Source organism: Pinus tabuliformis, chromosome 6, assembly GCF_031772625.1.
Source record: "Pinus tabuliformis cultivar Carrire ecotype Pingquan chromosome 6, CPIR1, whole genome shotgun sequence".
Lineage (NCBI taxonomy): Eukaryota > Viridiplantae > Streptophyta > Pinopsida > Pinales > Pinaceae > Pinus > Pinus tabuliformis.
In genome coordinates, this window is record NC_142292.1 from 35,484,776 (window position 1) to 35,498,509 (window position 13,734).

Sequence of the window (13,734 nt, forward strand, 5' to 3'; positions counted from 1 at the left end):
TGAGCACATTTTAATACAAGGAATTAAAATGGAAGAATTATGATTAGGGAGCTTGGAGATATCTATTAGGATGGTTGGACATTCGAATAGGATATCAGAAAGGAGTTAAAATTATTTTGATATTGGTGCACATAATTATACTAGTATCCATCCTCGTAAAGTGGATATCTACAAATAACAACCATGCTTAAAAACTGAATTCAACAAACAACGGAGATGTTTCAGGACTGAAACTATAATGAAATGTTATGTTCCTTGAAATTGAATTAAACTGCTCTATCGGCAGCTTTGAAAACATTGTGAAATTCATTCACTATTATTCATCAGTTAATGACAAAAATGTTCCCACCACCCCTTCCAGAATGATTTGTTGATAATCTCTGTTTGGTCTCGCCTTTTGATGTAATGGAACTGAATCTATCAGTATCTAGCATACAACACAGAATAGGACCTGAAAGACAATCTTTCAATGATTCAATCCTACTGTGAAGGCTTTTGACAAGCACTAAAAAGTTGCCAGCTGATGAATGCCATCAATAATGATGAAAATAATTCAAATCCAACCACACTCTCGAAGTCCCATCCCAAACCCCTTCTTAAGTAGCTGCACAGCCATTAAAAGCAACAAGCAACAAACAATCAAACTTTCTGCCATTTACATTATATTGATTGCTGTATCAAAACATATTATTCTACCAATGATGCTTGTTCTTTACTAACAACTTACAGGTGGAAGTGCATTTACTAAGTTTCTTGGTCATTATCTTAACAATAAAAAGATGATTTGCAAATTAGATACACAAATATTCCAGTCAGCCAGCACAAGGCATGAACAAGTTAATAACCACAGGTTCGTTCAATTTAGGGAACCCAAATTTCTGTAAGGATGTCAAAAACAAATTATTAGCTTCACAGAGAAGATCAAAAGAAAGATAGCATTGCATGGAAATATAGTGCAAAAACCTCTATATATAGTCCAAGGGAAAATAATTGAGTGGATTCCATGGTTTACATCTCAAACAACTGAATGATGAATCTCTCTAATCTCCTATCTCATGTAATTGCGAATTCAATAAAAGATGATGTCTCAAATAGTCGACTTTATAATGGTCACAATTATCATTAATATGTCGTAAAGTTCCGTAAAATGCAACCTAAACAGACTGAAAAATAGCCATAAAATGGAAGGGATAATCCCAGAGCAGATATTCAGCATAGAAAATAATATAAGAATGGAACTCGAGAATCACACAGGCATTTAAGCTTTCAAACATTCTTTTATCGCTTTGCTGAGACAACTTTAAATCATTAAAACAACAGCCCACCTCACGAGAACCTAAAGAGAATTCTATGAGAATGGTGTCTAAAATCCCAAGGGACATTACCATACAGTTTCAATTCAACTTCCTCAGTAACATTTCAAGCATAGTTAACATCCAGCAGATGATAGGTATAGCTGTCTAAACAGATAATCTGTGCAACAAGACCAACAACGTGGTTAACAGAAAACAACTTTGTGACCGCACCAAACTCTCAAGCTTCATTTTGTACTGTTTTCATTTCTAGCATATTTGTCTATAATATAATTGTGCAAAAGTAGCCTGTTTATCAATGAATATGCCTAAGCCCAATCTGAGGCCTTGCCTTCTATCAAGGCCTCAGGTTATGTTTTTCATCCCCAAGTTGGTCACTTTGTTATATTTTTCCTTGTGATCTATTTTGTCCAATGACATAATGATCCAAAATGGATCCACGAAACTGGTTCTAAAATAAAAGACAAAAAATAAGTGATCTGATACGTGGACAAATAAAGAAAAGGAAAGCGTGTAAAGCAGTACTTGATTATGCCATTTTTGACATCATGAAATAGCTTCTTTGACTATAAAATTTCTTACCTTTCCATCTTGGGTGAAACTCTTACCATAGGATAAGACTCGTTATAAATATTTGGGAGGTTGTTATAATAAAATGTATAAAAATAATATAAATAATAATAATGATTAATTTAATAATAATCTATGTTGCATGAGTTTCTGGAAAGTGGGAACGTTGAGAACTTGGGTACGGGTGTCGGGAACGGCTAGAGGTTTCCCCAAAATTTACAGGAAACGGTTAATCAGGAGCGGTAATATTATATAATAAAAAAATAAAAAATATTTTTTTAATTATATAATTTATATAATAATCAAAATTAATATTGAATCAAAATATTCAAATATTAAAATCAATTTAAATATATAAATAATAAATATATAATCTCTTATATATATATATATATAAAATGTCAAGTTCATTATCAGTTCTCTGACACATGACCAGTCTTTGAAACAATCTGGCTTAAAAATACAAAGGAACAGTTTTACATATGTTTCTCTAGTTATTCTTAAGAGAAAAAGCAAAGCAACTCTAATGTTTAAGTATTCATTGCCACATACAATATGCACACACAATATTCTGTGATATATATACATAAACAGCAAAAGAAATACTCATCGGCATGACATCCCAGATATAGCCCTTACGTTGAGGTGCCACACGCTTCCTTAACCCATCAAGAGATTGCTCCAGTTTCTCAATTAAGGATATCGGTGTTAAGGATGTCTTTGGCCTTTCTTCCTGCGAAGGTTTCAACATAGGCTCATGTTTTGTGGGCAGTTCAGCATATTTCTCTACAGGCTTGTATTCCCCAACCCCAAGGAATGTCAGAACTCCAAAAAAAAACAGTTTTCAAAGCTCCCGGAACTTTCCCCAACTCCCATTGCAACTCCCGCTGAAAAGGTAACGTTCCCATACAATTCCAAAGCTCTCGGGATCGCAGGAACCATCGAAACGGGTTTTCCACCTCTCGGGGGCAGTTCCCGTGTAACAGAGATAATAATTAGTTATGAAGAGGTAGGTCTCTAGAGTCTAAAGACATGGTTGTTCATAAAGGGGCACCTGCCTAGATATATAAGTGGGCCCTCATTTGTATCCATATCATCTCATATCTTCTGTACATTTCTATATAAATATATTTTTCTTATCATGGATATTTATATATTTTAGATCTTCTGAGTATTATGCTGCGTTTATGAATTTTGTTCATAACATTTGGTTTCAGACTTGTTCGATCTTCTGGCCGCTCAACCGCTGCTCAAACTTAGTTTGATCCGCCCTTTGACATCAACTCTCTGTCAACATCATTGCCATTGTGATCAAAGCATTTCGCTACACAGTTTTGGAGATTCTCCATCTTAACATGAGGCCCTTGGCCATTAAAAAAAATAGAGAGAGAGAGAAAAAAGTTATAAAAATAAATGTATACATATATAGAAATTAAAATTCATCAAGTTCACAATCCTTTTATGGCGTTTGTAGTTTCTTAATTTGACTTTGAAGCTAGCTGTTTTCAATTACGGATCATCTCCAATTATCATAATTCTTCGTATTCTCGATCTTTAGCTTTTTATGTTCTAAAGTAAGCTTTTATACATAGTTGTGGTCTAATCCCTGTCTTGTTCCACCTTTTGAAGTTTGTCTTTGAGAGACTTAACATCTTTGAGATCAACAACCATCTTATCTTCAACTACAAGCTCAATCAATGCTCTGGATCTACCTTTAATGGGTTAAGCTTCCAAGAAGGACCTGTTTTAATACCAATTGCTCGAAATACGAAGAGGGAGGTGAATCAGTATTTCCTCTAATTTTTACAATCGGTTAGATTCCATTAGTTAATCTGATCATCAAGACAGAACATAAAACATAACATGAATAGCACACAGAAATTTCGTCTCAACCAAGTGCTTTGTTATGTATGATCAAGCTTTAAAATTGATGCTCGTTTACATGTTTTAACTGTTTTTAGCCGTCAAATACAGTTTATTTCAAAATAAACATGTCATGGTCAACTTGCTTTTAATTTAAAAAAGTGTCATAAGTGTCATAGTGTTAAAAAAGTTTCAAATTATATATATATATATATATATATATACAGGACAAATTGACCAAGTCCTCAAGTGTTGTTGGTACGCCTGAGCAGACCTTCATTATGTTTGATTGAATATGCCACCAACCACGCAAATATGGCAATAGTCCCATGGCAACGCCCCTACTTCTGCATTTAATTCCTCCTTCGCGACCTATTCTGCGTCGAATTACTTCCATATATTTATAACTCACCATGGCTGCAATGTCAAGAAAACTATCGCCGCACATCTCTACCAACGCCTTACATCTAAGTTCCCATGGATTGCGAGCATTTCTTAACCAGCCAGAATTACAAGCTAGAAAAAGAATTCCTTCTGAAATTGAAACCGTTATCCAAGACGCCTCTGTCCACATAGCCATTTTCTCTAAAAACTATGCAAATTCGAATTGGTCCTCATGGTAGACTTGAAGAAGCGTGGGGCTACCATTCTACCTGCATTTTACAATGTTCACCTTCTCAGATGTCTGGCAGGTGGACGGAGCTCAAGATGGACCGTAGGCTAAAGCCCTACATGATTATGAAGAAGAGGGGCGATACGACCCACAGAGAATTCAAGGTTGGAAAGAGGCTCTTTCTCAGGTTGCAAATATAAGCGGCTTTGAGTTGGACGCGTATAATGGGTGAGTATCTTCCACTGTTCAAATCCTTGCCAGTATTTAATTTGTAAATTTGTCTTCGCTTTTCTTTAAAATCCTTGTCAGTGTTTAATTTGTAAATATGTCTTAGTTTTTCTTTAAAATCCCTATCAGCATTTAATTTTGTAAATTTGTCTTAGTTTTTCTTTTATGGATTGATAGCCACATGACAGGTAACTCAGAATGTTTGTACAAAACTCTCCTTGCTAGGAATATAAAGGCTAAAATAATTTTAGGGCAAATATTAAATGTTCATATCGCCTATGGATCACAGAATGCCTATATATGGTTGAATATGAAATGTCTCGTGTCTTTTCAATAAATATTCACTATATCAAGCTATGAGGGCTCCAACATAGACCCAGAGTTTTCTAGTCTTAAGGCCAATTGGCGAATCCACAAACCTCAAGCTATGAGGGCTCCAACATAGACCTGGAGTTCTCTAGTCTTAGGGTCAATTGGAGAATCCACAAACCTTATGATGGGACCTATATGTACAATGATCAATTTGTTGATAATAACTGTGCATTTAATGTGTTTTGTGCATTCCCACATCTTTTCATGTAGAGTATATACACAATGCTTGTAGCTCCATGAATTCATGCAAGTATATTGTTACGTGTGTTCAATGGTGTGAACATGAATAATATGTATTCTTACAAATGGATGCTTCCTTTTTCCATAAGGAGCACTTGCATTAATCGAACTTCACATATTGGCATCAAATAGCATCCCTTGCAAAAGGCAACAACAACTTAGAAGTTAATTTTTAGCATTTTTTTTTCTTTTCGAGGACTCACTTTTTCACTCTGCAGATCTGATATTTTTTGTTTGGAGGCTGCATATTCTTTCCTGCCAGATTGAATGAAAAGAGCTTGTTGCGAACTAACCCCAATTTGTAAGAGGGAAAAGGCGTTGTGTGTAATCTATGTTGCACGAAACTTCTAGGAACCCGACGTTTCAGGGCGTCCCTGTACCCGAAACTCCGAAACTTGACCGAAACTCGACCATCATGTAATCATCTATGAGAGTTAATATAGACTTGGTTTTCCTTCTAAAGTGTCATCTATGGGTCTTATTTCCCTTTTTTCTTCCAAGATAATGTGTTAATCACTTATTTATAAACTTATATATATATATGTGTGTGTGTGTGTGTGTGTGTATGACGTTTCGACCGATGTTTCCATTTTTGGCAGGTGACATTTCTAAACATATCTGTTTCGGAAACTCTAAAACGTTTCGGCGCTTCATGCAACTTAGTGTGTAATTGAACTTATAAATGATTTAAATATTTCTTGTTATTTCAAGCCTCATGTCATTATAGATAATAATAAAAAATTGATGCCCCCTCAAAGTGAGAGACTAATCCAGACAAATGGGTAACATGATTTTTATTTTTCTATTAATGCATTTATGGTTTAGATTCGATCATAATCATTCTCGTTTTGAAAATGCAAGAGCCAGTGAGTTTGTATTTTTACATCGTTGTCACAGGGGCAAGTAGGAGGATATTTCTTTCTCTATATTGCATGCCAAGATCTTGCTACTTAAGAAGGAAATTTTATAATTCATTGGGTCTTTGTTGTTGTATAATGTAACTAGGTTCGGTCTTCATAATGACTTGTAATTATGAATTTATGAAGAAGACAATGATAATAAAATGTATTTTATACTTGCATTATGGGTTTCATGAGAAAGAAGTTTTTATTGTAGGTCAAAGACTTATTCTTGATGTCTTTACGGGTTTTGTCATCTTGTCATAAATATATAATTGAAGTATTGCTACACTTGTGAAGATGTCAATGTAAAAGCTCTCCTAGAAGACAAGCATAGTCATCCATAAGTTAGCCTCAACGTATGCAAAAAGAAGCTTCATGTCGGCTCCAATGAATAAATATATATATGAGACATGTCGGTTCATCTATGTCGGATCAAATAAATAGATACAACTATTCGTTGATATAAGTCGGCCTATATATGAACAAACAACTATATATATGAGGCTATGCTCATCGCAAAAAGACAGAGAAGAAACTTTGCATCACTCTAAGATTTCGGTGAACAGGAAAAGGTGTGGATTCTTTGTTTCGATGATTCATTACTATGGAAGAATTCGGATGTCAAGCTACAGCATGGAGAAACCCCGCAGATCCTTTGAGATTAAGAGCTCGCATATCCTCTGAGATGTTTGGGTCAACTACAAGAGCTCGATCATTAACACAAAGATTCAGATCTCATGTTTCGGATTGTATCCCAAGTACAGGAGCTCGGGCATCAACTCAGAAACTCGGATCTCTCCTCAGCAACTCAAAAAACCTCCACAGTAGCTCGTGTTGATTTGGGGTAGCATCGGATGTGTTATAGCCATGAAAATTGGTGGAGAGGCTAAAGCAAATGAGATCTCCAAGACCCTAAAATGGTTTGGGCAGATTCTACCTGGGTTAGGAGATATTAAAATAATTAATATTTTTAATGGAGTTCCTAAGTCTAAACTTAGGAAAAATAAAATATTAATGAGTATTAATATAAAACTGAGTTAGAAGGTTCCAAATGACATGGATCAAGCCAAATCTAATCTTAGCCGTTGATTAGAGATGTAATCTCGGTCGTTGAAGGACCAATAGGAAAAGTATAAGAGGAGGCTTGAGGTTCAGTTGGAGAATACACAAAAGTGATCGGTCATTCGATTTTCTAAAGCGGGCTTTACTAAGAAAAGTCGAATCAATGATCATTTTGTAGCGAGGGGTAGTGACTAAGAGACAGAGAGGCAGAGATAGTGCCAAGAGACCAGCGCAGAAGCAGAGAGAGGCAGACAATGAGCCAGAGAGAGCCACGAAGAGCTAGCAAGGACTGCGTAGAGGCCAGAATGGCCTGCGTCATCGACGCAGAGGGCAGCAGAAGTGACGCAGAGAATCGTAGAGGTTGCGCAGTGCCTCAAAGGGCTGACGCAAAGGGTTCTGGGCTGACGTTGAGCTTGAGAGGTTGCTGGAGAGGGTTTCGTGGGGCAGATTTTCTGAATATCTGCTTCCGAATAAAGAGGTATTACTGCTGGATTATTTTCTCTATCGGGTGAGCTAGTTTGGCACCCAATTGTACTCAAGGATAGACTGCATAATAAAATAAACCCTTAGAATTGTTGCACCGATTTTCCCAAGTTGGGTTTTTCCGGGGACGAGTTGTCAAAAAATAACAGTGTCACTTGTGTGTTTGTTATTTCTTCCAGTTGTTGATCTGTAGATGGTTGAGACTGCATTGTGTTTATTTCGATATTTATATGTTTAAATAACTTGTTCGCAATTAACAAGTAGGAGAAATAAACCAGAGAATACAGATAAAATTTCTAACAAATCATACTTAGAAATTTCAACATGGTATCAGAGCATGGTTGCAGATCACAGGAGAGCTGAAGCAGAGCATTTGCCGCAAAAACAGTGGTCCTGAGTGACAGAAGTTGTTCCTAGCAGAAAGCGGCGAAGAAGGGTTCACACAGAGGGGCTGTGTCATCAATTCGGGCCAGAGAGAGGTCAGCGCAAAGGCTGAGGAGGGCAGAAGAAGGCTCACGAAGAGCCATGCAGAGACCAGGACGGTTGATGCAGTTGGCTTGGGGAGCATTTCAGCCAGTGTCGGGATTGCGCAGACCCTGGAGGCTCGGTCCTTTGATTGTTGGGGCTTAGGAAGTTGTGGGCAGTTTGCAAGGAGTGAAGTTGGCGGGGTGTCGTTGTTGCCAAGACAGAACAGTACCTAACGGGGCAAAACCAAGGTAGAGAGAGTTGCTACCAAGGCAGATTTCTAGCGAAGGAATCTGGATCAGTGTTGCAAGTGCATAGGGGATCAGAGAGGTGAGACTTGACGGTTGGCAGGTGGATTTCCACGAGGGAAATTGAGACTCAGAGGGAGTCAAAGAGAGAACTTCCAGAGGGAAATAGAGACTCAGAGGAGTCGAAAGAAAGAGCAGAGATGGTCGTTGATGACGACTATGCCATGAGTGCTCATGTACCTCTAGAGAAAGGGGGGGAGACATCGAGTTGTAGTCAGGAGCACTACCGGCAATGAGAGGCAGGATCCTTGAGGCACCCAAACTCTTGGATTATACCGGGCTACGGGAGCCCCGAAGAGAGAGTAGCAGGAGGACTAGTGGATGTCGGTATAAATGAATGCGGATGAAGTGGCAGAGAGTGCTATAGTGCAGTAGCCCCGAGCAATGCAGAGCTAGCACGCTGCAGCAGTGCGAGAGGCACAAAGAAGGTTGCAACAGTGCAGGATGGCACAGAGAGGTTTGCAACGGCGCGAAGCAGGGAGTCGTTGCAGCAGCGCATAGGCAAGAGAGGGAGCACTTGATAGCAGCAAAGAGAGCTTCAGCATCAGGAGTGTTTCTAGCCTGACAGGGATGTCAGTAGTTGGGTGGATCAGTTACTTACTTCTCAATAAATGACTTGCAGTGCAGTAGCACGATGCAGCATGATGAGAGGGGGTTGCAGTGCAGGTGCAGTGTTGGGAGAAAGGAACAGCAGCAACATGGGATGCAGAGGGAGTTGTTATACAAATGCAGTAGTGGCAGTGGCAGAGCCATGGGCAGCAGTACAGGATGCAACAGTGCAGAGGATGTTGGGCAGGGAGGCCTAGCATCAACACAGATACCAGTGTTGTATAATCATAGTGATGCTCAGTGTAGAGTATTACTAGAGCATAGTCCTCGCTAAGAGGGAGTGTTGATTTGGGGTAGCATCAGATGTGCTCTAGCCATGAAAATTGGTGGAGAGGCTAAAGCACATGAGATTTCCAAGACCCAAAAATGGTTTGGGCAAATTCTACCCGGTTTAGGAGATATTAAAATAATTAATATTTTTAATGGAGTTCCTAAGTCTAAACTTAGGAAAAATAAAATATTAATGGGTATTAATATAAAACTGGGTTAGAAGGTTCCAAAAGACATGGATCAAGCCAAATCTAATCTTAGTCATTGATTAGAGATGTAATCTCGGTCGTTGAAGGACCAACAGGAAAAGTATAAGAGGAGGCTTGAGGGTCAGTTGGAGAATACACCAGAGTGATCAGTGATTCGATTTTCTAGAGCGGGGTTTGCTAAGAAAAGTCGAATCAGTGATCAGTTTGCAGCGAGGGGCAGTGAGTACGAGATAGAGAGGCAGAGATAGTGCCGAGAGACTAGCGCAGAAGCAGAGAGAGGCAGACGCTGAGCCAGAGAGAGCCATGCAGAGCTAGCAGGGACTGCGCAGAGGCCAAAAGGGCCTGCGTCATCCACGCAGAGGGCAGCAGGAGTGACGCAGAGAGTCGTAGAGGCTACGCAGTGCCTCAAAGGGCTGACGCTGAGGCCAGGTGGGCTGACAATGAGCTTCAAAGGTTGTTGGAGAGGGTTTCGTAGGGCAGATTTTATGAATATCTGCTTCCGAATAGAGAGGTATTATTGTCGGATTATTTTCTCTGTCGGGTGAGCCAGTTTGGCACCCAATTGTACTCAAGGATAGACTGCATAATAAAATAAACCCTCATAATTGTTGTATGGTTTTCCCAAGTTGGGTTTTTCCGGGGACGAGTTGTCCAAAAATAACGATGTCACTTGTGTGTTTGCTATTTCTTTCAGTTGTTGATCTATAGATGGTTGAGACACTATTGTGTTTATTTCGATATTTATATGTTTAAATAACTTGTTCATAATTAACAAGTAGGAGAAATAAACAAGAGAATACAGATAAAATTTCTAACGGGTCATACTTAGAAATTTCAACAGCTCAATGATGACAGTCATGCTCAGTTTACTCAGTGATATTGTTTGGTGCCTGCTCTACATGATAACAAAGGCTAGTGATACATGGTGTTATAGTGATGATAGAAGAACTAGTGAAGGATGACTATGTCTTGGTCTAGGAGAGGCTTTATGGGTCAAATATAATTGTCAAGGTCAGTTTACTCATCTAATGAAGAATCTATAAGAAGAGAATTGTTGGTTTTCCCCTCAAGAGGAGGGGTTTTAGCCCTGGCTTGAAGCCTAACTATTGTGTCACTGATGTTATTGTCTTGATAGATGTTTGATGTACTGAACACTGTAATAATAATGAACAAAGATAATAAGTAAAAATGTTACACAAGCAGTTATCATTTAAGAGAATTTAAATTATCGTTTTCCCTATCAAATTCTCAACATGGTATCAGAGCTCTAGTTACAAGAAAGGGCTCTGGTTAATCACCGTGCAATATTCAGTCTCCCACAGTTCGGTTGCATGAGTCAACAAGCTCGGATCTCAATCAAGGAGTACTACCTAATATACTGAACACAGTCTCGGCATACTTGTATATCTGTGATTTTCGGATAGGCAAAATTGCAGCAATTATAGTGTCATCTATATAGTAGATCGAAGGCTCTGCAATACATACCTTTTAAATTGGATGACATACCACAAAATGTCACCATGATGTGCCAAACAGTGATTGATTCAACCTAGATTACAGTGTTGACCTAGATTGCCATTGATCTCAATATGGCAATATTCTAGGATGTTAAATGATGATATGAAGCCAAGGAGAAGCAGAGTAGATTCATGAAGAAACAGGAGCAAGGCCATCAGGAAAGCTAAGCCATGAGTAAGAGTCTATTAACAGAGGAGTTAACAAAGGAGGCATATCAAAGCTATCGCTTATGCTTAAGAGTATTGCAAAGTATCAGAGGAGTTAACACATCAGAGGAGTATTGCAGAATATCAAAGCAAGAGAGGCATATCGAAAAAGATATCAGAAGCCATCAAGGTATGAAGGTATCAGAGAAGTTCATTGAAAGACATTGCAAAGCCAAAGGAAGACCTATTGGAGCAAGAGGAGCCATATCGGGAGTATCGCATGTATTATATGCCCAAGAAGTCCCGCAAAGAGGAAGAAGTCATCAAAAGAGAAGGAACAAAGAGGAACATGCATCAGGAGGAGAAGCCAGTGAAAGAGCAGTTAACAAAGGAACCATATCATGAGATATCGGAGGAATATCAGAGAAGAGCTATTGGAGCAGTGTATCGGAAGCCATAGGAGCGACAAGCTGTTAAAATTGGCAACCAGGGCAAAACTTCATGTGGGTCATCTTATTCATGGCTGATAATATTTTTATTAGATTCCTCTCGTCGAGAGGTGTAGGATTGATATAAAGATCATCCAATTCCGATAAGTATTCATGGAGATATGAATTTATTTTGATTATGGAATTATTATCAAGCCGACCTACAACTCATGTAGGCTCAGAAGCCCAACAGTCGCATCTATTCACCCACCAACGTTGTGTATAAATATAAGAGGACTTTTCCTCATTTAGACTCACTCATCTCATCACATCTCTCTCTCTCTACTGCGCAGATATGAGTCTCTTCTCTACTGTGTTGAAATGGGTCTCTCTCTCTCACACATGTGAAGCCGAAAGCTGTTGAATTTGAAGCTGCAACTGCAGAAGTAAAGATTGACTTGCATGGCCTAGAAGATCTCCTCTTTGGAACTGCGTTGTAGGTTCATTTGAACCTCCTCTGAAAGCCGCAACTTTTGGTGGTGGAATGAAGTCAATCCGACGAACGGTTTGCAAGATATCGACTGCCCTAGTTTGAAGCCGGAAACTGCTGCAACTGCAGAAGTAAAGATTGACTTGCGTGGCCTAGAAGATCTCCTCATCTGAACTGCGTTGTAGGTTCATCTGAACCTCCTCTGTAAGCCGAAACTTTTGGTGGTGGAATGAAGTCAATCCGACGGTCGGTTTGTGAGATATCGTCTGCCCTAGTTTGATAATGAAGCCGCTAATACTGATGCCGCTGATCTAGGGTTTGCTACTGCTGATATGAATCAGATTTATTGTACTATTTCTCTCTGCTGAATTATTGAAGATAAAAGAAGATTTGATCAAAGGGTTCCCCACACATTGTGGGGTTTGTCCCTGGCTAGCCGCCACATCTTGTGTCTCTTGTCTTGGCTTGTTTTCTGTCGATCGTTTAAAGTTCTATCTGCACTTTACTTTATGTACATGTGATTGCTAATCGGTGGAATATAATAAGAAAAAAAGTAAACTGTTATAAGCATAGAACATACCATAACTTAACATGGTATCAGAGCTGAGGTGAAGAGAAAGCCTGAGCAAGAGCAAGAGCAATCATTGATGAGAAGATTGGCAAGGCTATCCTAAAAGAACTATGGGGTCCTCAACACTCTTTCCTGCCGAAGACAAGCTCCGTGAGAAAGCTGACTATCACGGATAGAAGATGTCTATCGATCTAACCCTTGAAGATCAAGGAGTGTTGGACCATGTAAGAGGCAATACTGTTGAGCCTTCATCAAATGCATCTGCTGCTGCCTGGAACAAATGGAAAAATGGAGAAGTCAAAACAAAGAAGATCATCTGGGACTCTATCGACAAGCGCTTGGTGGCCTACATCTCTGATCTAGACACCTCCAAGGAAATCTACGACAGACTGGTGAGTTTATTTAAAGTTAATGATGCAAATCAAGTTTTGTTTCTTAGAAATAAGTTGAGGGAAATCAAGAAGGGTAAAGATGAAAGTATGCAAGCATACTTCTTAAGAATCACCGAGATCAAGAATGATCTCCTATCTATTGGGGAAACCATTACTGACAGAGAAATGGCACTCACAACTCTCGGAGGACTACCATCTGAATGGTATGTGTTCAGGACTACTCACTTGAACAATAATGTAATTCCTAGTTTCGAGGAATTAATGGCTAGATGCATTCAAGAACAAACAAGGGTAGAAGAGAAGGAAATGCCCTTGCCTAAAGGTCCTTCTGCTGCTTTTTTCTTCTCATGCTAAGAAAAGAAACAATTTTGGGTCTAAATCGAAAAGAAAGGCTGGATTTAAGGGTGGAAGAAAAGGACGATGTTTCATTTGCAATAAAGCAGGTCACTATGCAAGGGAATGCCCTGATAGAAAGGACTCTCACTGTGACGATGATCAAAATCCCTCTCATGGTAATCGAAGGAATGGAAAATTCAACAACAAAGGAAAAAGGAATGCGGGAAATCAAGGAAGAGGGCAACCATTCAAGAAGGCTAGAAATTCCAGGTATGAATCTAACATTGTTGACGATAAGCAGGCTGAATATTATCTACCAGCTGCTCTATCTACCTCCGCTCCTTCG

At 39.0% G+C, this 13,734-nt stretch overlaps 1 protein-coding gene across 3 annotated transcripts in view; it reads right to left on the reverse strand.

The window, feature by feature from the left end:
- Positions 1 to 234: 234 nt before the first annotated feature.
- LOC149257089 (uncharacterized) overlaps positions 235 to 13,734 on the reverse strand; it is a 170,491-nt gene continuing 156,991 nt past the window's right edge. Inside the window, exon 7 of one of the 3 annotated variants that reach the window (XM_089413604.1) lies at positions 235 to 604. In XM_089413604.1, coding sequence (XP_089269730.1) covers positions 481 to 604 — 124 coding nt within the window. In that variant the 3' untranslated portion in view covers positions 235 to 480. Of the gene's footprint in view, positions 1,474 to 3,041; positions 3,171 to 13,734 lie in introns of those variants that run through there. The other 2 variants (XM_089413609.1, XM_089413606.1) reach the window with 2 other exon arrangements.